This window comes from Akebia trifoliata, chromosome 11 (genome assembly GCF_017979445.1).
Source record: "Akebia trifoliata isolate Shusen 1 chromosome 11, ASM1797944v1, whole genome shotgun sequence".
In the NCBI taxonomy this organism is placed as follows: Eukaryota; Viridiplantae; Streptophyta; class Magnoliopsida; order Ranunculales; family Lardizabalaceae; genus Akebia; species Akebia trifoliata.
This window is the reverse complement of record NC_141385.1, coordinates 47,852,420-47,877,937: the sequence shown is the minus strand read 5'-3', so window position 1 is coordinate 47,877,937 and position 25,518 is coordinate 47,852,420. Positions and strand designations below refer to the sequence as shown.

The 25,518-nt window shown below is 33.0% G+C and overlaps 3 protein-coding genes across 3 annotated transcripts; 2 read left to right on the top strand and 1 right to left on the bottom strand.

Annotated features, from left to right (window-relative positions):
• On the bottom strand, positions 1–702 carry LOC147392248 (uncharacterized). The gene has a single exon (XM_086459158.1). The coding sequence runs from the start codon at positions 700–702 to the stop codon at positions 1–3; it is 702 nt and encodes a 233-aa protein (XP_086315284.1).
• A 2,770-nt stretch (positions 703–3,472) lies between these two features.
• On the top strand, positions 3,473–4,441 carry LOC147392247 (zinc-finger homeodomain protein 13-like). The gene has a single exon (XM_086457336.1). The coding sequence runs from the start codon at positions 3,738–3,740 to the stop codon at positions 4,278–4,280; it is 543 nt and encodes a 180-aa protein (XP_086313462.1). The 5' UTR covers positions 3,473–3,737; the 3' UTR covers positions 4,281–4,441.
• Positions 4,442–11,611: 7,170 nt separating this feature from the next.
• LOC147392246 (zinc-finger homeodomain protein 12-like) lies at positions 11,612–15,901 on the top strand. The gene is made up of 2 exons (XM_086459157.1): positions 11,612–12,014; positions 15,777–15,901. The coding sequence occupies exons 1-2, from the start codon at positions 11,612–11,614 to the stop codon at positions 15,899–15,901; spliced, it is 528 nt and encodes a 175-aa protein (XP_086315283.1).
• The last annotated feature ends 9,617 nt before the right edge of the window (positions 15,902–25,518 follow it).

The following is a 25,518-nucleotide window of genomic DNA, read 5'->3' as shown; positions in this document are numbered from 1 at the left end:
CTACTCCGGAGTTAGAGACAATTGAGAAACATTGGAAGTCTGATTTGCAGATTCAATGTGATTTGCAATTGGTGGAGCAGACCTATTCTTGGTAAATTTATACTTTGGTGGATAGCCATGAAGCTTGTAACACTTTTCAACATTATGGCCAAGAATGCCACAGTGATTGCAAAGAAAACGATTCTCCTTCTTGTTAAAGGATTTGTTGAATCGTTGAGGTACTGGAGATGCTTGGCTCAGCAGTGTAGTGGTATTGTAATTGAAATATCCAACTGAAGAAGAAACCTCACGTTGGCATTCTTCTTGAAGAATAATGGAGAATACATTGTTTATAGGAGGCATAGGATCATACAATAATATCTGGCCTCTTATGTGTGAAAAAGTATCATTCAAGCCCATCAAAAATTGCATGACATATTCTTGTTGCCTTGTTAGATTACAAGAACAACTAGGAACAGATTGAACAGGCTTGTATGTATGAAGCTCATCCCAAAGAGCTTTGAGTTTAGTGTAATATACACTTACAGAGAGGTTCTCTTGAGTAAGAGAAGAGATTGACTTCTGGATTTGAAAAATCCTAGGGCCATTACTTTGAGAGAAACGTTCTTTGAGATCCATCCAAACATCTGTTGCAGATGTGATACAAATAATGCTGGCTGCTACATCCTTCGTAACAGAGTTGAGGATCCAAGAAGATACCATTGTATTGCATCAATTCCATGTCATTTTTTATGCTACATCATTGACTGGCATGCTTAATAATCCATCAACAAAATGAAGTTTGTTCTTCACAGTCAGAGCCATCATCATAGATTTACTCCATGTGTGGTAATTTTCACCATCCAACAGTTGAGAAACAAGGATGGAACTGGGACTATCACTATTATGAAGATAGTAAGGATTGGATTGATCTCCATTAAGATATGGAGTTTCAGAAGAAAATGAATACAGAAAGGAATAATGAAGAATTTCACTCATTCTTGAAGAAAACAGAGAATTTGCTTTAAAAATGTGCTTTGATACCATAACAGAAGTAGAAGAAACAATATGAATTAAGAAAATGTATTATGAAAATTGTGTCTATTACAAAATGTTTACATTGATCTATATATAAACATCTAAGTTACATATAAACTGAATCAGTTAAAACTAACTTTCTAACCACTTTGACAACTAATCAAAACTTATCAAACTAACTTAACCAACTGTATAAACTGAATCAGTTAAAACTAACTTTCTACACACTTTGACAACTAATCAAAACTGATCAAACTAACTTAACCAACTCTATTTAAGAGTATTTGTTTTTCAAGAACTCCCCCCAAAGACCCTTCTTCAATTGAAGCCACCAACAAATCTTTGACATGACTGCTTTGTGGATATCTGGAATTGATCGCACTCCCAAAGCCCCAATCTTCCTCCAAGCAATTAAATGATGTTTGCATACTCCATTACTCTCCCGACAAAAAAAATGAGAACTTTGCAAAACCCACTTCCAAGAATAGATTCGGTACTTGTAAAGTTGAGTTCAATTTGAGGGAAACTAACCGAGCTACCTTTTTTCTTCTTCTAAGCAAGTGAAATTAAATTTTATTAAAAAAGAAAAAGGAACAAAAGAGGCCAATGGCCATTACAATTTTCTTATACAAGGAGTACCATTAAGATCTCCAACGTAACCACATTTTGCTAACAAAGGAAGACGCTCAACAAACTCATGCAAGGAAGATTATATTAATAAATCAAATATTCAACTTTACAACCACCTAGGTTTGGGAGACCAATTTGATCTCCAACCACAGAGCAACATATTTCCTTGGGAACGAAGGTGTAAGACATACAAATTTCTCAATCATTCTTGACTACCATTTACTTCTTGATAAGTTAAATGTGATCTTGTATGAAAACTAATGGTATGTTCGATTGCATGGAAAATAGGGACAACTTGAAATTCCATGGAAAATGGTAATTTTCCAGTGTTTGACGCATCAAAAACTCTTAATTTGCACTAAAAACGATTTGCCAACACCCCCAATTTTCCTTTATTAATGGCAAATCATTTTCTTACCCCTCCCCCCTTGGAAAACGATTTGCTAGCACATGGCAAATCAAACAAAATCAATATTTTTTTTTATAATTAAAGTCTAAAAAAATAAAAAAGCACAAAAAATAAAATAAAATGAAATCAAACAAAATCATAATTTTATTTAAAAAATAAATGTTTAAATTATTAGAAAATGATTTTCCCAATAAATCATTTGCCATGAAATTCATTTTCCTAGCAAATGATTTGTCAACTAATATTTTCTCTGCCAACAAACACGCCCTAAATGTATAATTAGGTGCAAATAGAAATTGATTCTCTTCTTCTTACTAGAGGTTTTTCGCACGGAGAAATTCCATGACATTTGGAAGCTTTAATGCATGGGATTCATAGCAACCTTTCTTCTCTGATATGGCAAGTGAAGTATGTTTGGAGAGAGAAAAAAAATATTGTGGCTGATTCGTCAGCCAAGTTCATTGTTATCAGTCGAAGTTCTTCTATGTATTATAATATAACAGATCTTTTGATATCTGGGAAGTGTCCTTTGTGATATTCTTGCCATTCCCCAATTTCGTCTTGTAAATTAAGGTATTTCCCTTTGTACATTTCTTTATAATCAATACACATTTGCGCATTTGGGAAAAGAAAAAATGTATAATTACGTGCAAATGTAATGTTTTAGTTTAATTGAAGATTGGATCCCCATAACATCCCTGACCATCAATAAATAAATTAATTAATTAATAAGGAAAAGAAGGGTTCTTAACTATTAACCTAAATCTCCATGCTAAAAATCCTGTATGCAATTTTAGTATGTCAGATATACTCTAGAATGGCTATCGGAGGGATTAATGGCATCAATGAGCCCGAGAGTACACTATCAAAATCTACCTAATCAGACCCCAACCTGTCAAAAACTGCCCAGATTCCTAAAAACAACTCATCTACGTCAGGTTATTATGACTATGTGTCAATTGATCACAATTAGAATAATGCTAAAGTGACCTCAGGCTGGAATCTCTTATCGCACTTCTTGATGTGAAAATGGATAAGAACCATAGATTTTTCATTTGTCTCTAAACGAATAGCATGGTTCTTATACATTTTCATGTCAAGAAGTGGGATATGAGGTCACTCTAGCACAACTCTTCAAATTAAGATTATAAATAAATACAAAATTATGTTCAAATATATAAGAATAATGATGAAAGCATGTGATTTCTGGTACGCAGCAAGGGGAACCATAGATATTTTTCTTTGGGATACACGCGACTAGGGCGCATAACCACAGATCTTTTTCTTGTGTATCCCGAAGAAAAATATCTATGGTTCTGTGCCCTTGCCATGTCAGCCGCGTATAGTACACGCTAGTTGTGTATTATTCTAAGGAAAATGCTGAAGTGACTACCAAGACACCATGTTTCACACTGCGCTGATGCGGATGTGCGCACAAAACCATACACGTTTTTGCTGGAATACAGGTGAAAAGCATCTGTGGTTGTGTGGGCAGATCCACATTAGCACAGTGTGAAACGTAGTGTCTTGTGCAGTTGCTCCAGCACAACTCTTCTTCAAACCCTAGGGACACAATAGTAATTTCAATCTTACCTGAACCACATTATATAGATGTGTGGTGCGACTCTGTGTGTGTGTGTGAGAGAGAGAGAGAGAGAGAGAGAGAGGGAGAGGGAGAGAGATGGAAGGAAACAGTCAAAGCATGGTATACAAAGAGTGCCGAAGGAATCACTCTGCTAGCCTCGGCATACTCGCAAGAGACGGTTGTGGTGAATTCATGGCTAACAATACCATTGCAGGCGGGCTCAATTGCGCTGCATGCGGCTGTCATCGCAGTTTCCACCGCCCAGTGCTTCTTAAGAAGAATAAAGACGCCATTGCTGAGGGTGATGCTGTCCACGGAGGAGAAGGCAGTGGCAGTAACTTAAGAGCACCCGTTCAGCTAAGGCTGATCGAGGCTAACCATGCACAGCCCGAGCCAGTTGAGTCTGCAACTCCTGACTCTAACAAGAAGAAGACTACCGTCTACACTTCAGAACAGAAGGAGAAAATGAGGGCAATTGCTGAAAGCCTTGGGTGGAAAATGCCGAAGAGTGATCGTGAGGCTGAGTTTCAAGAGTTCTTGGAAGAGACTGGAATTCCAAGGGCCAACTTCAGGATTTGGATGAACAACCATAAGAAACGTCATCTTGCTGCTCTTGCTTCCGCATCTTCCCCTAAATGAGTTTCTTGAGATATCAGTCCTTAATTTAGTCTTTACTTTTGAGAAAGTTAGTAATTTAGGGTTTTTTTTCTTTTTTCTTTCTTTTGTTCTTGTTCTTTTTAGTTGTCTGCTTTGTGATGGTACTGTTGTAGCTGGAGTTTTAATAGATTACTGCTTTTACATATGTTTTATTATTGAGTTTGATTTGTTCTTCAGCCTTAATTAACGAAAATTGCAGGGATCATTCACTGTTGGTCACCCTTGCAATGGTTAAAGGGAAAAAACAGGAAAAGAAAAGCTAGAAAAAAAAAAAAAAAGTTTTCGATGTAACCAATGACAAAACCCTACATGATGTGGCAGGGCTCAGGAGATACTTCCTAGAGAATGCGTTTAGAAAGTGCCATTTCCACCAAATAAAATTTCTTCTAAGCAAGCAAAACTAAGGGATTTAAAGATAAATAATAAAAGAAGATTACAAATCATCATGGCACTGCATAACTTTTAAAACCCAGTGGCATCCAAAAATTAAAAAAAAAAAAATCGGAGGAAATCCATTAAAGAGACTTGAGAAAAGAAAAAAAAAAAAAAAAGAAATAGGTAAAATAAAATTGATTTTTTTTTTTGCTAAGTAAAAGAAATTTTATTAATAAAAAAGATTACATAGGGGATTCCCCTAGTTTACAAATCTGATTTGGGGTAATTCCAGTGAGTCCCCAATGAAGTTCTTTCTCACAGACAAAAAAATAACATGCCAAAAAATTCCTAGAAATTTACCTTTTTTCTATCTAGATTTCAAAGTGAGGAACCAAGACTTTATTAATTTTCCTTTACCTACAATTTTAGGTCTTCTTTTTTGGTTTAGACTTGATGTTCCATTTATTTTCACTTAATCGGGGTATTTTTTATTTATTTTTTTGGGCTAAGCAAGCAAGGGGTTTATTTAAGAAGAAAAAAAAAGAGGGGCTTAAGCCCATTACAAGTTTTGAACACAAGGGAGGTCTAACAAATCTCCCAAAAAGTATTTCTTTGCTAACAATGGAAGATCATCAAGAGAATAAAAAAGAAAAGAATTAGTTGAACAGACCACAAAATTAACAAGATAATCAGCCACCATGTTACCCTCACGAAAAACATACCAAATCTCCCATCTAACTCCAATTAATAGATTTTGAACCCAACATAATATTGAAACCACCTACGAAGCAGCTCCTTTGCCTTTGAGAGCTTTAACCACTAATTTGGAATCTGACTAAATCAACAAGTTAACGCCAATCAAAGGAATTAGAGATAACCGCCGCCAGGTTATTGGAAGAACGACCAATAAATTTAAAGGAAGCTTTAATAAATTTACCTTCACAATTCCTGATAATACAGCGCACTCCAACAATTCCCGAGCTCCCCAAACAGGAACCATCAAAGTTCATGTTCGACTATCCCACCCCTTGCTTCAACCAAGAAAGGGGAACCTACACTCTTCGGTTGGGAATCAAACGAGAGAAGGTTTGGTGAGGTTCCATGGCTAGATTTTCCACTTTCCTAACAACTTTAGCTGCCCTCCAACATCTCCCATTGAAAATTGCATGGTTTCTGGATAGCTAAATAATCCAATCAACTAGCCAAGGAATAACTTTCCCTTGAAAGAATTCCATCTCCCTACAAGAGAGGATGAAGGATATACTACTATGTCGCAGAACATTTCTTCCATACTTCATTGAAAAATTTCTCCAAACTGATTACGCAAATCATTCTTATAGATGTTGTGTAAATGTCTTGTATTCAGTTGGTGGTTGCAAGCTGAGTTGCGGGGATGCAGGGCAATTGTATCATATTTTCTTAAGGATTTTCTATTTTGGTGGGTTTCTATTTTTTGGGAGATAGACACGTTTTTCACTGCTTTTGTTTATTTGAATAGAGATCTCTAGGGTTGTAGAACCATGTAAATAAGGATTGTTCTTGTTTTGATCCATTGATGCAAGTACATTGTCGAACCATGTAAATCCTTTATTTTGTGTGTTCTTTATTCTCTTTGTTGTGTTGTTATTTTCACAATAAAACCACTCTTTGACTCCTCCCCTAGTTCCTAGTTTTCCACCACTTCAGATTCCTTATATAATCCCTCCTCCATTTCTTAGGCATCAAACGTGCTTGGTATTATTTGGATAGGATCATTGAAAACATTTTCTTCTGATCAGTAAATTTGGCTTGTAGAGGGCCCCTTGACTTTTATTTTAAATCAAGCTCAAGAATAGTTACAAATCAGATCATCAGGATTGATATTTGCTAATTCTTGAGGAATGAGTATACCTTCCATAGTTCCCAATTTAGTTAAGAAATCAATGAACCTATTCACCTCACTTCAATAGAATTCAAAACTACAAGAAGTAAATTCTTGGGGGAAAGGATTTTGATTTTTTGAATCAAACTTTCATATTTCCATAAACTGTTGATGATTCCTTGAATACTCCTTATAGCATACATTGTAACGAGTACATTAGGGATATTCCTCGCTTGGGTGAATTTCAAGCTTTCAGAAATGGCCAAAAGCCCTATATCTTCCTCCTCATATCCTTTCCAATCACTGAACACAAAATCTTCATTGCTATTGCAACCAACAAATTCAAACCCTTCCCAACATGCCAAACAAGCATGCGAAGCGGAGAAATTCCATTTATGAAACAAACCATAGAAGCACTTATAGCAATACGTGAAAACTGGAAAATTCTACAAAAAAAAATTGACAATCCAAGGCCCATGAATTTTAGAAACCGAATTTTGACAGTCTAGGACTGTTGAAATTCTTGATGATCCCAGATTTGACGGCTTAGAGCTATCGAATTTCTCTCATCTTTCATTAATTTGATAGATTCGGCTCGTCAAAAAAAAAATTGATAATGAAAAATTCAACGTCAATTCGACCTCTTGGTCCTTCAAATTTTATGAAATTTGACAGCCTTAGGCTTTTTTCACATTGTGTAGCATCATCTTTCACCACCATTATCGATAAAAGGTATTAATCACATCACACTCAATCCATCTCAGAATGTTCTCCTTGTTCTACATGATTTGCCAAAGGTTCTTTAAATTTTTTTTTCTTGCCAAATATAATATATGGTGGCACAAAAGCACATCCACATATATGAGAGATACTAGGAAAATGGAGGTTAGCAACCATTTGAGATTCTTCAACAATCGACCCAATAATACCACCCTTTCAATCCCAAATCTACGCAAGAGAGTTTTCCAATTCAATCACTGAATCTACATTTGAAGAATATATGGTCATTGTACTCAATTATTTATGAGGTAAGAAGATGGCTGAAGGAGATTTATATAGTCATGGTAGCCAAGAAAGGTCCAACCATTGAAGAGTTGTTGAATCTGTAAGCATTGAACATTGATTCTCGCTTCATTCCTTTGGGGAAAAAGGTTCTAATCCATTGGCTTATACCTCCAGTAGGTCGGTTCAAGCTCATCATAGATGGAGCTTGCAGAGATAACCCAGGCCCCTCAAAAGGGGGTAGTGTAATACCCCTAATCTAAAACTCATGAAATTATTTTATAAGTAATACTCTTGAAAACATCTTTAATTATGACATATTATAATCAATACTTTTGGTTTTAACATATAGTAGTTTCATAATATACATTTCGATAATTTATTATGTTGGACAATTAGTTGTCAAAGTTGAAGTCAACTTAATTATGAAACAATTAATGTCAGGTTTCCATTCATTGTTAAAATTAAAAATAATAATAATATTATGAGATAAAAAGTGACTACTAATATAGAATTTTGACTTTATATAATTGAGTAATTAATTAAAAAGTATGCACCCAATAAATAAATATAGTAGATAACTTAGTATCTCAAATTATAAAAGTCTATGTGATGTGGAAAGTATTTGTTAAAACAAGGATAAATGAATCACTATAAAAATAATTAGTTGACATTGGTGTTATAATGTAATTTATAATGCATAGGAAGGATTATTTTTATTTAATTTAAAATTAAGAGCTTTTATGAAAAATTGGTGTAGACATAGGTGTTAAAAGAAATATTCAAAAGACCTTAATCAAGTCAAGAATTACTGGAATTATTTTTGGATTAAATTGAGTCTTATTTTGGTATCATTAAATCTCTAAATAGAATACAAATAAAATTTATAGAAAACTTACATATTGTGGTGGTCCTTAATAAGTATTTTGTTTTCTTTTTTATTTTAATAATAATGTAGAAAAATAAAAGAATAATGATGATATGAGAATTGAATTGGGAAGTTATTCAAAATTGTAAATCATTTTTTAAATGGAGTTAGCTCAAGTAGGAAATTCTTTTTAAAATTCAAATTAATATTTTATATTCATGTTGAAGTAAGGAAAGAATTTTAAGATAGTTAAAAATTTTCTTAATTTGTGAGTGACCTAGATTTGTAAGAGAATTAATATTTAGAGTAAAGAAATGAGATAATAGGTGATAACACTATTGTGAGAATTTTTAGGAGTACACATTTATTTTATTTTTTAAACTTAATCTCATCCTTAAGAAAGATAAAGAGAGAAAAATAGAGAAAGGGAAAAAGGGACGTAGGTAGTGTGGAGACTCTCTAATAGAAAGAATAAGAAGACTACGAGGTTAAGAATACTCCATTTGAAAGAATCTAAAATTTGATCAAGGTATGATTTGACTCCCTTTAATTTAGTTTAATAGTGATGTAAAAGAAATAAATCACGCTTATATAAATGTTGATAATCATATAATCTATTGATATTGTATGCATAAATGTTGGTATGATTTTAGTGATTCTATACTAAGGATGAATGGTTCACATGATTTTTAAGTTATATAAAAAAGATACAATTTTTATGAGGACAAATGATGGTGTAAAGCAAATAGGGAGTAGGCCCTTAGGTGCAAGACCCTTAAGCCCTCGAGGAAGACCCTGGAATAGGGTAGTTTGCGATTTTGCCAGACCGAGGATAAAATGGTTGAATTGAATATGACGATTTAACCAAACCGAGGATAAAATGTTTAGTAAGAAATGATTTAGCGATTGTCTTATTTATGAAGTGGTGAAATAATTGTTTTGTTTTATTTCTTTTTATCATTACATTATGTGTAATTTGATATATTATTTTCTATTATTTTTTTGACTATGTGGAGGGGTGTCATATCGCTCCTAATTGGGCTTTGTCGCTCATCGACGTTTTATGTCAAAAATTTCAGATTTCGATGAAGACACATTAGAAGTGTTGAGATCGTCTTCGGTGATTTACTTTGTTTTATTTCTTTAGTTGATTTCCTTTCATGATTATGGGTGTATGGGGTTTTAGGGAGATTTCTTGATGTTATCTTATGCTTGTTAGAATTTTTTAAAACTAATTTATCGAATAAATGTTTAGAATTTTCATTTTAAAGACCTTGGTTATTAATTGATTTAGAAAAGAAGATTTGTAGTGTTGTTGATTCCTTTTAATAGGTTTCACGAGAAAGGTTATAGAATTTTCATTTGTTGTTCAAATGATGTAATACCACTTGGAAGAATTTTGCAACTCGCATGTGCATATTCATATATTTTTTTTGAATTTTAAAAAAATTTATTATATTTTAAAATGAGTCATTTTTGTTGTCGCTGTTAATGGATAGAAGAAATGAATAGAAAACAAACCTACTTTATATCGTCGCAATTTATGGTTAGACTTTTTCTTTGGTTATGAATTTTTTTGAGGATTGGGTTTAGGAAGTTAACTTCAACATAGTTTTGGTCCCATACCATTTAAATGACAGGAATATTTATTTCAGATTTTACCATCCAACTTACTAATCAAAAGAAAAAATGGTTAAGATTTATGAGAATCTTGATGGCACAAATCTCAAAGATATTTATCTTAAGGATAAATCTCAACCATTGGATTTTGCATTTAAAGGATACGATCAAGATCCCTTAACTCTTAAGAATGACTTATGGAAAAAACACATGATCATAACCCTTTAAATGAAAAATCCAATGATCAAGATTTATATCCTCATGACAAGTATCTCTGAGATTTGTGTTATTAAGATACTCATAAATTTCAACCATTGGATTTTGTGTTTAAAGGGTTGGGATCATGTGTTTTTTTCATGAGTCATTCTTAAGAGTCAACGATGTATATATATGGGACATATGTAAAAACAATGAAATAATAATAAATTTTAAAAATATGGGTTAGAAGTTTTACATTGAGCTGATTTTTTGTGAGGATGATCTCTATAATGAGAAAATCATCCTAAAACAAAATCAGTCCAATCTGAAACTTCTAACCCCATCAAAAGTGATTTAGAATGTGGACCGTCAATTTTTAATCAATAATTTGTAAATCACTTTTGATGGACTTAGAAGTTTCAGATTAAGCTGATTTTTTGTGAGGATGATCTTCTCATCATAGAGACCATCCTCAAACAAAATCAGCTTAATCCGAAACTTCTAACCCATATTTTGAAAAACCATTGTTTTTACATATGTCCCATGATACGCCCTATACATATATACTCATGTATAATTTTTGCTTATTATTAAATGGGGAGGCCCATTACAGCCTCAGGTTACCGATTAAAAAAGGAAAAAAAATAGTTGATGAAGTTTTCCAAAGCTTGAGATAATGCCCTGCAACTTAAAACATTGATTATACTAATTTACTTTTATGGAAAAAATTTAAAATCTTGATTATACTAATTTACTTTTATGGAAAAAATTTCACTTTTTTGTTTCTATTTAATTATTATGGTCTTATCTAATCAGTTATGTGATTAGAACGATTCAAAATTGTAGTACTTTAACTTTCTTTTGGTCTTAATAAAACCCTCACTTTCCCTCCAAAAATCATCTATAACATGATAACATATTTGATCGGGCCTATTGATCTGATTCGTGTGAGATGATAGAATACACAAACTATCATATAATACTATAGATTCAAAACTAAGGTAAAAAACCTTAGCACATTAATTATAAATAATAAAAAAAATCCTCTATATGATCATAACATCTATGATTGGGGCTATTGATCAGATCGAGCTGATTCGTGTGAGACGGTGGAGTACACAAACACCTTGTGAGCCAATAATGGCAAATGATCTACAGAATCAAAAACAACACACCAATAACTGATTAGGTCCTAAACATTCCTATTCAGTCTAACAATTAGGATCATTGACAACTAGAGAATCAATTATTACATTAATGCCCTTTGTAAATTGCAAAGGCCTCAGGGGGTAAAAGGTAATTCTCATTCTACTGGTCCTCCATTAAATAGATGAATTTGGGAGGGAGTCTGTGTGCGTGCCTCTGAGTGAATGAGTGAGTGAGAAAGTGATGGAGATATATGGGAGCTGCCAAAAGAATCACTCTACTTGCCTGGGAGTTCACGTAACCGATGGATGCGGTGAATTCAAACCCAATCATATGAGACCAGCCGGTGACTTATATTGTGAAGCCTGTGGTTGCCACAGGAGTTTTCACGCCAAAGTTATAGTGGTTGGTGTAGAAGAACATATCCGGAGCATCAATGAACATATCCGGAGCGTCAATGAACAGCCCAGCCCAACAGAGTTAGCTGAGCCTGAGACTAGTCCGAGGAGAGGAGGAGTGTTCAGGTACACTCCTGAACAAAAGGAAAAGATGACAGCTTTCGGAGCAAAACTTGGCTGGAAGATGCCTGGGAGAGTTGGTGATCAGTCTGAAATCCGAAATTTCCTTGCAGAGATCGGAGTTTCCCGTACCCAGTTTAGGACTTGGTTGCATAGAAAGAAAAAAAATGTTCCTCCTCAGTGAGGTTATCAGATGTTTGTCTATCTTTTTTCTTTTTCTTTCTCTTTTTTTTTTTTTTTTTTTTTCGGTGATAGTGTGTGTTGATCTGTTTCAAGTCTCATTTTTAGGTCTTTTATTATGCTTCTGTAGTTGTTGCTCTTCTTCTTCTTCTTTTAATGAAATCAGTTATCTGTGTTCCTTTAGTAATTATGTGTTTTTTCACAAGTAAGATTTTAACTACAAGAATATTGGTTTTGATCTTCAAATACAATCTGATAATTGAATGAATGAACCACAGTTTGGATCGGAGGATGTTTTGTGAACCATTAGGGCTTCTTCGCAAAAAGATGTTAAATCGATTGTAATCTCATCAATATAAAAAATTGTGGTATTCACCATTTTTATAGGTAAGTTAGGGTTTTGGTGCCCCCACCCCCAAATTCATTTGAAATCTGAAAATATCATGTGTATAACTACAAGACATATCGTCAAACAAAAGACAAAAAAAAAAAGGCAAACTGCTGAGATTTCGCCTTAATTTGATGCACGAACCTTTGGTATTTCCAGGATATCTCAATCTGTCCAAAAAAATTGTTGCTAATGGCAGAAGACATGTCTACACTAGGGTTTGGAAGAAGACTCTAGGCCTTGTGAAATTAAGAGCTTCATCAATGACTCATCCCAATCACCCGAATACTTTTTTTTGCTAATCAAGAAAGAAAGATTTTATTAAAAAATTAAAATTTACAACTTTACAACCGCCTAGGGTTTGAAAGACTCATTTGGTCTCCAACAAACGCTTTTTTTTACTAAGCAAGCAAAGGTATAGATTAATAAAAATAAAAAGATAAGACAATCGCTTAAATGTCCATGAAAGGAAGATTTTCTACAGACTCGAGAAAGACAGACAATGTAGATGACAAATAGACTGCTAAAGCATCAGCTGTTCCGTTAGCTTCCCTAAACACATATCTGATACCCCACTCGATCTGGTGAAGGAGAGCTAACCTTTTAGCTATCAAATTCTCTAACTTCCAAGGAAAGCTTCCACTGTTTAGCGCCTTGACCAATAAGCTTGAGTTTGATTCAATAAAAATTTTAATACCATTCATAAGAATCAATTACAGGCCATGAAGAAGGACACTGATTTTCAACACTCGAGTAATCTATGTTCAGCTTAACTTAACCAGCCCATTGAAGGTTTGTGGCAGTGAAATCAAACCCAATGAAACCAATGCATCGACCTTTAGTGATAGAGGACCATCAATATTTATTTTGCAAGCCCTTAATCCAAGGGGTAAAATCCATTGACACAGTCCATTTATTCAAGAATTGTCTTCTAGACTGAAGAATCATCTTCAATGGTAGCACCTTCAAACGAAGTTTGAATCTCATCTACTATAATATCTAAGACCTTTCTTTTGTGAGTACTACTTCCAAAAATATCTGAGTTGAAGTAAAAAAAAATAATCATTCACTGTCTTCACATTGTAAGTTGGGTTCATGAATTTCTTCAAATGTGCTTCATTAATAAACTATTATAGAACAAAGTTTGGGTTCCAATGACCTGATCACACAAAGAAAATATCATGTCAGAATTAAAAAACAATACAAGCTCTATGATCACATAAAGAAAAAGATGTGTACATAATACAATGTGGTGACTGGTTAGAGAAAAGAACAGTTCTGATTATGGAACAGATTAAGATTTGCTACTACACATTCATTTATTTGCAACAGAACATGTCTTTGTCCACCGCAAGTGACACACACAGAAACCAACCATTAATTGTTTACATAGAAAAAGCATGAGAGCGATCCGGTAGTCCTAAAAAATTAAAAAAAAAAAGCTAACTTGGGATATAAAATTGGAGGGAATTAACTCAAGACTAGATAGATTTATAGTTTATCTTATGACATTCAAATCAGAAACATAAGCACTGCAAAGGCCTTACGGTTGTGTTGCAATGCCACCAGTAAAGGGTGTTTCCTCTAATTGTAAAAGAAAAAAATTAAAAAAAAAAGCTTCTGGGGGGATAGATTGGCCCTTCCCTATTTCAGATGTGTACATTAGGGGATTTCCCTTGTATCTTCTCATTCATTAAATACAATTTGCTCACTTAGCAAAAAAAAAAAAAATTGCTCATATCCTTACTGTTCCTCATCCCCTACAATTCTAGGCCAATTTACCCCCTCACCTTTTGGGGGGAATGTGTCTTAACTCTGAGTTATATATCTCATTAGTGGCATGCATTCACCACTTCCTTCCGCCAAAACCCCATACAAACTTTGTTTTAATAAATAGTCCAATTATTCCCATTTATGTGTTTTTGACTATCTTTGGTTTAATTTAAATTTATAGTCTATTTCTCGAACACTCGGTAATTAATTAACAAAGATAAATACAAAGACAAGAAACACCTCTCTTGGACTTGGACACAAGGTTCAGTTGGTTGACATGTTGGAATGCAGCTTTCAGGTCGTGAGTTCAAGATCAGCTTACCCAGAAAGAAAAAGAAAAAAAAAAAGCCTTTCTCCTGCAATTATATTTTTTTTTACTAATTAATTAACAAATAAATATATAGCATAAATAATAAATATAGACATAATTTTTAGAGTATCAAATCGAGCTGCATATTTCCTAGCATGTGTGGGTGTTTACGAAAGACATTTTTGTATGTAGAGGATGGTAATGACATACCTCAAGAGCTTGAGAGAATTTTACTAGACGATGTAATATGAAACTACTTTCGTGTGAAATTTTCAGATTAATAAAAAATGGAGGGTTTCCTTCAACACTAACAGATCAAAACAAAACAAAAAAAGAACTTTAAGCTGAAGTGCTAAGAAAATGCATGTTTTCTTAAGCTTCAAGAATTTTCTTATTCCATGCAAACTCTTCCTCAACGTCACATGTTGAAACTGGTAGTTCCTTCTTTGGTAAGGAATCAATTATTGTAGCTGAGTTCCGGGATCTTTCGGAAGGATTATCAAATCGTAAAAATTAAGGGGGCAACCGTCAGGAAAGGATACGTATGCATTGTGTGAGCATGAGTCTACAAGAATTTTTAAATGAAGTGGAATTTTGTAAGTCTACACAAGCAAAAAAATATTAATTACCTGATTAAACTTGAGCAGTTAAATTGTGAAGCAATTCTAGATTTAGAAAACCTTAGTAGGAAAATCATCAATAACAAAACATAATTCAGGTTTGTTGGAGATCAAAGTTGCTATGCTCAACGCAAATTGTAGAGTCCAACACACTAGGCGTGAAGGAAATGATGGCAGATGTTTTAGCAAACTCTGCGTTAACGACTCATTCTTCATGTTTTTTCAAGTCTGAGTGAGATTCCAGTCATTGTAAGAAAGCCGTTCTAGAGTGATAAACTACAACTCCCTTTGATTAGAACTGTAACCTAATCTGGGAGCTTTCCCTAGTACTTTTAGATTTATTTTTTCTAATTCAAAAACCATTGGTTGCTTAGCGATAAATAGACAAAATTCAGGTATATGTCTTTGTGGAACATGATTTATATTTATATTATATGCAAGAAGATAGAATAAGAAAAAATGGTAAAAGAATGGGCAGAGGGCTAGCATTCAAATTTCTTTGAGTGACATGGTTGATGTTTATTATATGTGCAACATATGGATCCTTAGCTGTGAAATGGACTAACAATCGTTGGCTGGCTGAAGCTTAATATTGATGACTCTTGTTTGGAAAATCCAGGTCCTTCTGGGGCTGGTTGCGTTTTGAGAAATGATGCAGGTGAGCTTATCAAGGCAGCAAGCACTTTTATTGGCAATGGAACAAATAATTATGCTGATTTCTATGCTTTATGCCGTGGTCTCTAATCGATTCCTTTGGAAGGTTAAAGATAGTCATTGAATCAGATTCTCGGCTTCTTGTTCAAGCTTTAAAGGGTGACAAGCTCCCTTTGAATTTGAAATTTCTAATTGCAAGAAGTTTGAATCTTCTTAATCACTTAGAGTAGGATGTTCGACATGTGTTCTGGGAAGCCAATGGGGGTAGTGAATGCGCTTGCTGTACATGCATCTTCATCTTCTTCCTCTAGTTTTTTCAACAACGTAAATTCTCTTCCTGTTATTGCTCGTAAGGCTTTCATGGGAAATTTCTTAGAACTCCCAAATCCGAGACGAGTTTGATTCTTTGTATTTTTTTCTCTTCTTTCTTATTAAATTTCTTGCTTGATTAGCAAAAAAAATAGGTCCTCCATGTTCAAATTTTCTGATTCACTTTATAAATTTACTCAGCTTATTTAGCAAGCAAAATTCATTATTTCACTCATTGTGCTTCATCGGCTTAAAAGCTTGAAAACATAATTTATAGTGATGCCTGAATAATCATGTGACATTTTTTATTTCCAGAGAAAGTGAAGGAAATTAAATAAATAATAAAATGAGGTTTAAAGAACTACAATGGGCATTCCCCTAAAAAAATATTTAAGCTGAGTAAATTTATAAAGTGAATCAGAAGAAAATCTTCTCAATCTGGATTTAATGTCGATCATAGGGCCAGGTGGGATCATGAGTGTTCCTCCTCAATCTACTTGAGTTAATGCGATCGTAATATTTAATAGAATGATTTACGAAACGTGACAAACTTTTGACAAATTTACTATTCCGGCTCACTGTCCATTTTAATTACCAAAACATGAATGGTAACGATATCAGAGGTTCTAAAGCAACAATTTCATATGTTTAAAGTGACAATCTCGCAGATATCAAGTGACTATCTCACTGGTTTCGCTACTTTTAGCGAGATTTTCACCATACAAAACAGCGAGATTGTCGCTTTGGGGGGAAAAACCAGTGAGTTTGTCACTTTAAGCCCGCAATCTCATTACTTGAAAACCCTACGATTTCGCACATGCACGTTTTGGTAATTAAAATGAACAATTAGCAGGAATCATAATTTCGTCAAATTCGGATCATAACATGGTAATTTACCCTATTTAATATCTTTATAATTAACTTTCATTTTTGATAAGTATTGCGATCGTAATATTCGCATTGATCGTTCTGATGAGGACCAGTGGACCCCTTTACTTATTGTAAAACTATGTTCTATTAGCAACCCAATGAGGAATAAAAAGGAGGTAGAATCTCAACTAAAGCAGATAGAGTTTGACAACTCAGCTCCAGATGTATGTTGAGGATTTTGTGAGGTTGGTAAGATTTTGCAGTTAATTAAATTAAAACTAAATTGGAAAGATTTCCTCAAGAAGTTAATATGGCTTTAAATGCTAACCCTCCCTCTTTGGCCTATACATACCCCATATTTCCACTCCATTACCATGGGTGAAAGTCCTTTCTGTACTTCATAGATTATATGAAGCTAGTTCCTAGCCTTCTTGTTCTTCCTCAAATCCATTTTTCAAAGTAAGAGTTTTCTTCCCCTTTGTAAATTTTTCTTTCTTCAATATAATTCTTTGCCATTTAGCAAAGAAAAAAAGTTCCTAGCCTTCTTTTTGTTGTTTTGAGATCTATAGATCACACAAGTTATTTAAGAGATATTGTGGATGTTGTCACATGCAACTTGGTGTTAGACTTATCGTTCTATTAGCACTGGTCATTGTTTATGACATTTCATTGAGAGGGGATCTTATATAAATAGTCAGGATCCCTTGACTCCAAAGAATGACTCATGAACTAAAAAACACATGATCCCAACCCTTTAAATAAAAAATCCAATGGTTGAGATTTATCCTTGGGATAAGTATGGCCAAGATTTGTGTTATCAAGTTACTCATAAATCTCAACCATTGGATTTTGTGTTTAAAGTGTTGGGATCATGTGTTTTTTTCATGAGTCATCCTTTAGGAGTCAACGGATCCCAACCCCTGTGCAAATCAGGTTCATCCCACCTCAGAGGAATCTGAAGTTCTTAGAACTTAAAATAATTCTCTGAGTAAGGGTTCCTGGAAAGCTTGTTCGTATCCATTGGAGAAAACCACCTATTGCTGGAATTTTGGAGTGGGCTCTAATAATTGGGCTGAATTTCAAGCTCTTGTTGTAGCTCTTGAAAGCTTTGAGCCTGCTCAAACAAACGTGCTTATGGAATCTGATTCGCTACTGCTGGTTAATGCTCTAAGAGGTGGCTCTATTCCATGGTGATTAGAAACTTGGCTTCATCAGATTAGAACAGTGTCGTCGTTGATAACATGGGAAGTTCAACATGCATGGAGAGAGAGATGCTACAGCTGATGCATTAGCAATGTTTGCTCTTCAAAGGCTTCTTCTGTTTTGTCTTTGGTTAGCAACTTACCTCTTATTTTAAAATAGAACCATATGGGAGATCGTTTGGGTCTGTCCTCGGTTCGCATTGTACATTAAGGGCTTGCCCATTTTTCCTTTCTTATTAATACAATTCTGCTTATTTAGCACACACACAAACTAAAAAAAAAGGTTCATCCCACCTAAGTCATCGTATTGGACTCATTCTGTAATTTTATTTGAGTTTGTATATTATTGGAACATTCAGATGTTTTTGCCAATAAATATAGCCCTTAGCAGTGATGAACCATATAAATATGTCTTGCTTCTCCTGATTCTCTTTATGACTCATGGATTTTTTATTTTTATTTTTTTGCTAGGCAAAGTATAAATTTCCCTCCATGACACTGATTGTTATGGCTTTCCACAAGAGTAATGTGTGTAACACTGTGAAAACTGAAAATTTTGACAAGAAAATTCGACAGGTCAAACCCACAAATTTTAGAAAGCAAAATTTGGTGGCCTATGGCCATTAAAATTTTAGATGATCCCCAATTCAATGGCTTAGAGCCATCAAATTTCTCCCATCCTCCATTAATTTAATGTTTCGGTCTGTTGAAAAAAGAATTGACATCGTAAAATTTTTATGCCTTGGTCCGTCAAATTTTATGAAATTCGACGGCCTTGGGTCGTTAAATATAGGCTTTTTTCACGTTGTGTATAATAGCAATGGGTTTGCTTCTATTTCATAGGTTGTACAGAAGGGAAACATGTGGTGATTTGAGTGGGGCTTTTGGGGTGTCAATTTGGAGGGTTATTAATTGAGTAAATTTGTTGATTTCTGCCCTTGACAATGGTAGCTAGTTCGCAGTCCTCTATGAGTAGTACTATAGATAAAATCTATCATCCTTCATGTGAGACTTCCAGAATCAGACTATCTAGTCCTTTCCAACACTTTAAAGGGCCCGGTGTAGGGTACACTTGGATCATGTGTGCTTGGACGACAAACTGCAGCATATTTCTTGGTCCATACTCCATATCACATGTATCTCGAGAAGGAAATATGGTGCCTGGTGCACTGGGTGCCGTTACTGTCTGAAAGAATTAAGGAGATTGGTGTTCTTATCTGAAAATAGTCTATTTCAAACATAAAAAAGGGAAATGTTGGATGATGTGTTAGATCTTCATCATGAGCTTTTTTTTTTTCTCAGTATCCACTAAATTAACTGTCCTATAGTATGCTTTCTCTGAGTCAATAAAACCATACTAAGCTTCTTCCTTCCTTTTTTGTTTCCTTTTCTATAATTTTTCTAAACAAAAAGATTTTCTCGATGATTTTCTATCCAGGCTAAAACCAAATTGATTCCCTAATATGTTCATTTTTTTTACTTTAACATTGATTCATTCGGAGTCCTTTTCTGATAGTTTTTTAATGTGACTCGTAAGTTTAATTCCTTGATAGTTTGTATAGCTCTATAAATCTCCTTTATTCTAATATATAGGTAGTACATATTTTTTTTCTCTATTCACCCAATATATATCTTACCGAACATAAAAAAAAGGCTTTAAATAGACAGAATAATTCAAAACTTTTTATTTTCTTATATACCTCTGTGGGAATATCATCTAAGCTAGTCCTAAGAGCTTAAATTTTTCAATCTTTTTGGACCTATTTTCAGTTCTAGGCAAACGTCGTGGCTACATCGATCAACAATATATATAAGTCTAGATCTTTGTTACAGCTGTTCAAACTTAACCTCAACTCTAAATGATTCAGATTCTTAAATCAGGATGCTAAAGAAGGATGAGAAGAATTAGAATGACTATTATGTAATTTAGGGAGTGTGCACCCTTTATACCTATCTTTTCTTTTATTAAATCCCTTGCTTGCTCAGCAAAAAAATAAAGTGTTACTTTTATTAGATAATTGAACGTTTTAGTAGGGACCGACTAGTTGTAGATGATCACTGTGAACCATAATCCAAAGTCCACTGGATCTAGTACATTATTATTTTTATTACTTTTGGTTTAATAATAAGGAAATTTATGAACATGGCATAATTATAGTTAAGGATATCTCAAGTTTTTTAAAATAAAATCAAAAGGTCATTTAATATTTGATTGAAAGGCCAATTTTAGAACATGGGGGTGTCTCACCATTGATTAAAGTGTGAGAAGCTAATAATTGAAAATAAATTGAAATCTTCTCCCTTTCCTTTGAAGTTTCTTTTTTAAAATTAAAATTTATACTAAAAAGTTTAATCTTCTTAGGAAGTTTTTATCTATTATCCTTCAATAAAGAATTTCTTGATTTATTTAAAAAAAAAAAAAATTATATACATATGAGCAAGAATGGGGGAACCTAAAAAAGAAACAAATTAAAATTTGAAGGAGGGGAGCTTATAAAAGGACATATGGCAATCCTAGATTTTATTTTTCTTTTTTTCTTTTAAATTGATACAAAGAAATTAACCCATCTAAAGGGGCACCCTTCACTCTATCCATCTATTCTCTTTCACATCTTTCTCTCACCATACACTCATCTCTCTTGCCATACTTTCATCTCTCAATCTATTTGTTCAACTTCAAATTGCATAAGGAAACTAAGAAATGATATGCTATCTAGAGAAATGAGATTTCGAAAGGAATTGATTTAAAAAAAATAAAAAATTGTAAGTTTAACATTTTTTTTTTCTTATGATTTATTAATAATAGAAGATGAAAGAATACTTGCTTGCATGTTAAAGGATAATAATGATAGGGGAGTTGGTGATGTAGTTGAGAAAATTATAATATGTTTAATTTATGGTTCTTTAGTATCAGAGAAAATGAAAGAATAATATAAAAGTTGATTGTTAATATAAGAATGAGTGGGATTATTAACTTGAAATGATTACAATTGTTATTTTCTTAGACATCAAATGAGTAAAAATTGATACAATGATAAGGTTGTGATCATTGCATGGGCAAGAAATGAATATGTGGTACTTCATGTGATTATGAGAAATTGATGTGTGTGTGGAGCAAGTAGGGTGTAGGCTCTTAGGTGCAAAATTTTAAAGCTCTCGAGGAAGGGCCTAGAATAGGTTAGTTGCAGTAACACCAGACCAAAGATAAAATAGCTAAATTGAATATGACGGTTTAACCAAACCGAGGATAAAATGGCTAAAATGAGTGATAAGAAAATTATTATGTGATTTTGTTATTTATGAAATGTCGGATTAATTATTTTGTATTATTTTGTTATTATTATACCATGTGCTCTTAATTTTATATTATTATTGAATCATTGGAAGAAGAATGTTATGTTTTCCTATTGTGTTTCGTGAATCATCCTTTCAATATTCTAGATTTAATCGAATCAGGGCGACAAGAATTGGAGAACCCAAATCAAAGGACATTTTGCATTTCTCAATTTTAGAAGATATTCATGATTTTATTGTGGATGCATGAAGATTAGAAAAGAGATTATATGATTAGTTATTATTTTTTTATGAGAAAAAAAAACTCTTACATTTGATGAGCATGAGTGTTATATTAATGATTTAGATATTAATGAAAAAAATATGAAAGTTGTCAATTTATTTACTATTTTTAATTTTATTTTCACCCCCCGAATTTTGGACCACGAGTTGGATAACGGATTATAGACTAGTTCATAGATTCCAAAAATCGAGGCGTGGCAATCACCAAGTATTCGTTGAAGTACTCTCTTAAAAAAATGAGAAACCCATACACTTTCATGTCAAGATGTCTGATATGAGCTTCTAGCTTTAGGTCACTTCAGCATTATTCTATCAGGTTTTTTATTAAACAAATCGTAAATTATGAATCAGGCTAGCATGACAAACTTAGTAAGATTTCAAATCTCAATAAAGATCATTGGGCCCACATAAATTATCAAATTTTCAATCTAATATCAGAGCCTTCTAGATTTCATGGAAAAACTCATATTCAAAAGAAAAAAATTCAACAAATATATTTTTTGATCTTGATCGAAGGTGTTAAAAATGGATGCCTACCGAACTCCCAAATTTAAAACTAAAATTTAACAGTGAAAATTAATTAATATTCGTTGTATAGATTGTCAATAAAAATAACATAACAAAAATATATAAAACATTGGCAAACAAAGATCGATCCACAGAAACAATGTTGATTCAGCAATTTCTTTTAACTTAAAACAATCAATCAGGTTTGAATTATTCAAGAAAACTAAAATAAAATTAATCTAAAATAAACAGGAATATGATTCACAATGTAAAGAATTAGATCAGTCAAATCCATCAAAACAATTTACCTTATCAAATTATTTATTTCTTATTATCTCGATCCAATTAACAAAGCTAATATCATTAGATCAGAAGATGAAATATGTTAATCCAAATATTAATCCTAAAATTATATGATCATATTTAATAAGACAAATCAAAGATAAAATATTAAATCTCTAACAAAACATAATTTAACTTGATCTTATCTAAGATTAAACTATCAAAATCATGAGATTAAATAATTTTATTCAATGGTTACTACTTAAGAAACTGGCATCATAATATAACATTCATGCACAATCAAAATAAATAATTATATAAGATGATCTCGTTTGGGCTTCATTGACCTCTCTAATAGAGATTTAACCACAAATCATATTAAAGACAATAAAAATAAAAGAGTAAAATATTAGGGAAGAGAAAGAAATTATATTTATTAATCTAAATATTGAACTTGGCAGAGTATCCTTCTTTTTACAAAGTTTCCACAAAAAATAAACCTAAAAATCTAAAAACTAAAAATAAAAGAGAACTAGAGAAGTTGATCTCAAAAGAAATGAGATAAGATTTAACCAGATTAGAATTCCTTTAAAATTCCAAATACTTTCGTATTTTACATGGATTATAAACCCTAGCTTGTTAGGTTACAAATCAAGCCACCTTACTAGAATACGAATCTCAAGGTATATCTTAATGATGTCACCGTCTCGCTCAAGGGGTTCACCGCGCCATGGTGCTTGTGGGCCCAATGGATCTGCATTTTGGTCTACAACTTTGTCTTAGGTCTTGGATTACAATGCACTTCTTTATTCATCCTGATTTATCCTTTTGACTCTCGCGATTTTGACCTATTATATATAAATAACTATAATTAGTCCAAAAATACATAATTTATTCAAAAATAATAATAATAATGGACTATCAACGTATTATGTCTATGTAAGGGATTTTATGCATTTTTCAACATTAAATTCTCTTTAAATAATGCCCTAGAATCAACTTTCTAGGCCCTGATCAATTAATTTTGTTATTCAAATAAAAATTCACATTTCTTAGAATTTTTCCTTTATAACTCTGTGACATCAAATCATGTTTTTAGATGTCACAAATTGATGCAGTAGGGATCACTCCAACGTTTGTTAAGTAACAAATTATGTTAGAGTATTAGACAAGGAGCATTGTAATAAGGTGCACTATGTTTCACGAAATCATCCTCTTGTGAGGATTAGGATAAACTTCGTATTATTAGGGATTTGATTAGAATAGGATTGGATCTTACTAGATTAGGATGGATTATGTTGGAATTGTCTTTTTATAAAAATTCCATTAGGGATGATTATAAATCAGTGAAGAACAATCAGATTTGGTTATTTAACACTTATCACATAATCAAACTTGATTATTCTTCGTTGATTAACAATCACCCCTAATGGGATTTATATAGAAAGACAATTCCAATAGAATCAATCCTAATCTATTAAGATCCACCCTAATCTAATCAAATCCCTAATAATACGAAGTTTATCCTAATCCTCATGAGGACGATTTGGTGAAACATAATGCACCTTATTACAATACTCCATGTCTAATACTCTAACAAATTAACTTCATCAATTTGAACTCTATGACAAGGATCCCCACACGAAGGTTTGCTGGGTAACAAACTTGATAATTAAGGTTTGATGAGTAACAAACTTCATAAAGTAAGGTTCCCTTAGAGAACTCTAAGGAAGTTTTTGCAATAAAAATGCAAAAGTTATGTCTGTCGGGTAAATCTCTCCTTTTTTAAATTAGCTAGTCCATCAATTTTGAAAACTAAGTAGACTCATGTCAATTTGACAACCAACAAGTTGACTCGGGCAAATCAAATAAGTTTATTAAATAGTTAAAAAGGTTTACACAATTGAAATCATACGTTTTAGTATTTCTTCATGAGTCAAAGAATTCCAACAGCTAAATAATATGATGCATCATACTATGATGCATGAGATACATTGTATCATTATCAATGTATCTCATCACAAAAGGAAAGTAGTGATGGAGAATAAAGTATTTAACAATATCTATTAAGATAATTTATATTAGGAATTATTATAGATAATTAGTATCTCTATATTGAGAATTCTTGGATGATCCTTACATGAACCACTCTAGGATATTTATAGAGATTGCATCAACCAAGATATAGACAATAGCCTAATATAGAGATACCAATTATCTATAATAATTCCTAATATAAAATATCTTAATAGATATTGCTAAATATGTTATTCTCCATCACTACTTTCGTTTTGTGATGAGATACATTGATAATGACACAATGTATCTCATATATCATAATATGATGCATCCCACTCTCTTACACCAACCCATAGTTAAATTATTTTAATGTTGTAGAATTTTACATTATAGATTTCTTTATTTTTTTTTTTAACTATGAACATTAAAACCCAAGGGATTGGTTCAACGGAAATTTCAGATTGATAAGCGATCAATGCCCATAGGTCAAGAGTTCGATACTTAGTATGAGCATTAATTCCTCAGGGGCCACCCGCAAGGGCGCACCCTCACTTACTTGGTGTGCACTTACTTAGTGTATATGATGTGCAAGCATTGCACGTGCCCCCAACTAGTCCTTGGACAAGACCATTGTCTATGGACTGAACAAAGCCCAGATATGGGGCAGATCCGCTGCCTACAAGGATACCCGGTTATAAAAAATAAAAATAAAAAAATAAGAACATAAATCTAAATATGATGATTCATTGGGCAATGTTTTGTTAGACTCAATGAGTTTTCGATTTAACTCAAGTTAGTATGTGGCCCTTGTTGGTAGTCGCCATGGTGGCATGAGAAGAGTGAAACTTATCGAGAAGCCCGTGCCATCTTCTTCCAGCACAAAACAGTTGTTTTGGGTAGTTAGAATCTCTTTATCTCTATTTTTTCGGCCCTCCACCTTTT

Excerpts from the sequence above, each read along its gene's own strand:
- LOC147392247 (XM_086457336.1), top strand. The coding sequence starts at position 3,738 with ATGGAAGGAAACAGTCAAAGCATGGTATACAAAGAGTGCCGAAGGAAT.
- LOC147392246 (XM_086459157.1), top strand. The coding sequence starts at position 11,612 with ATGGAGATATATGGGAGCTGCCAAAAGAATCACTCTACTTGCCTGGGA. Across the intron at positions 12,015-15,776 it reads TGCAGAGATCGGAGTTTCCC|GTCCTTCTGGGGCTGGTTGC; the intron begins GTACCCAGTTTA and ends TGGAAAATCCAG.
- LOC147392248 (XM_086459158.1), bottom strand. The coding sequence starts at position 702 with ATGGTATCTTCTTGGATCCTCAACTCTGTTACGAAGGATGTAGCAGCC.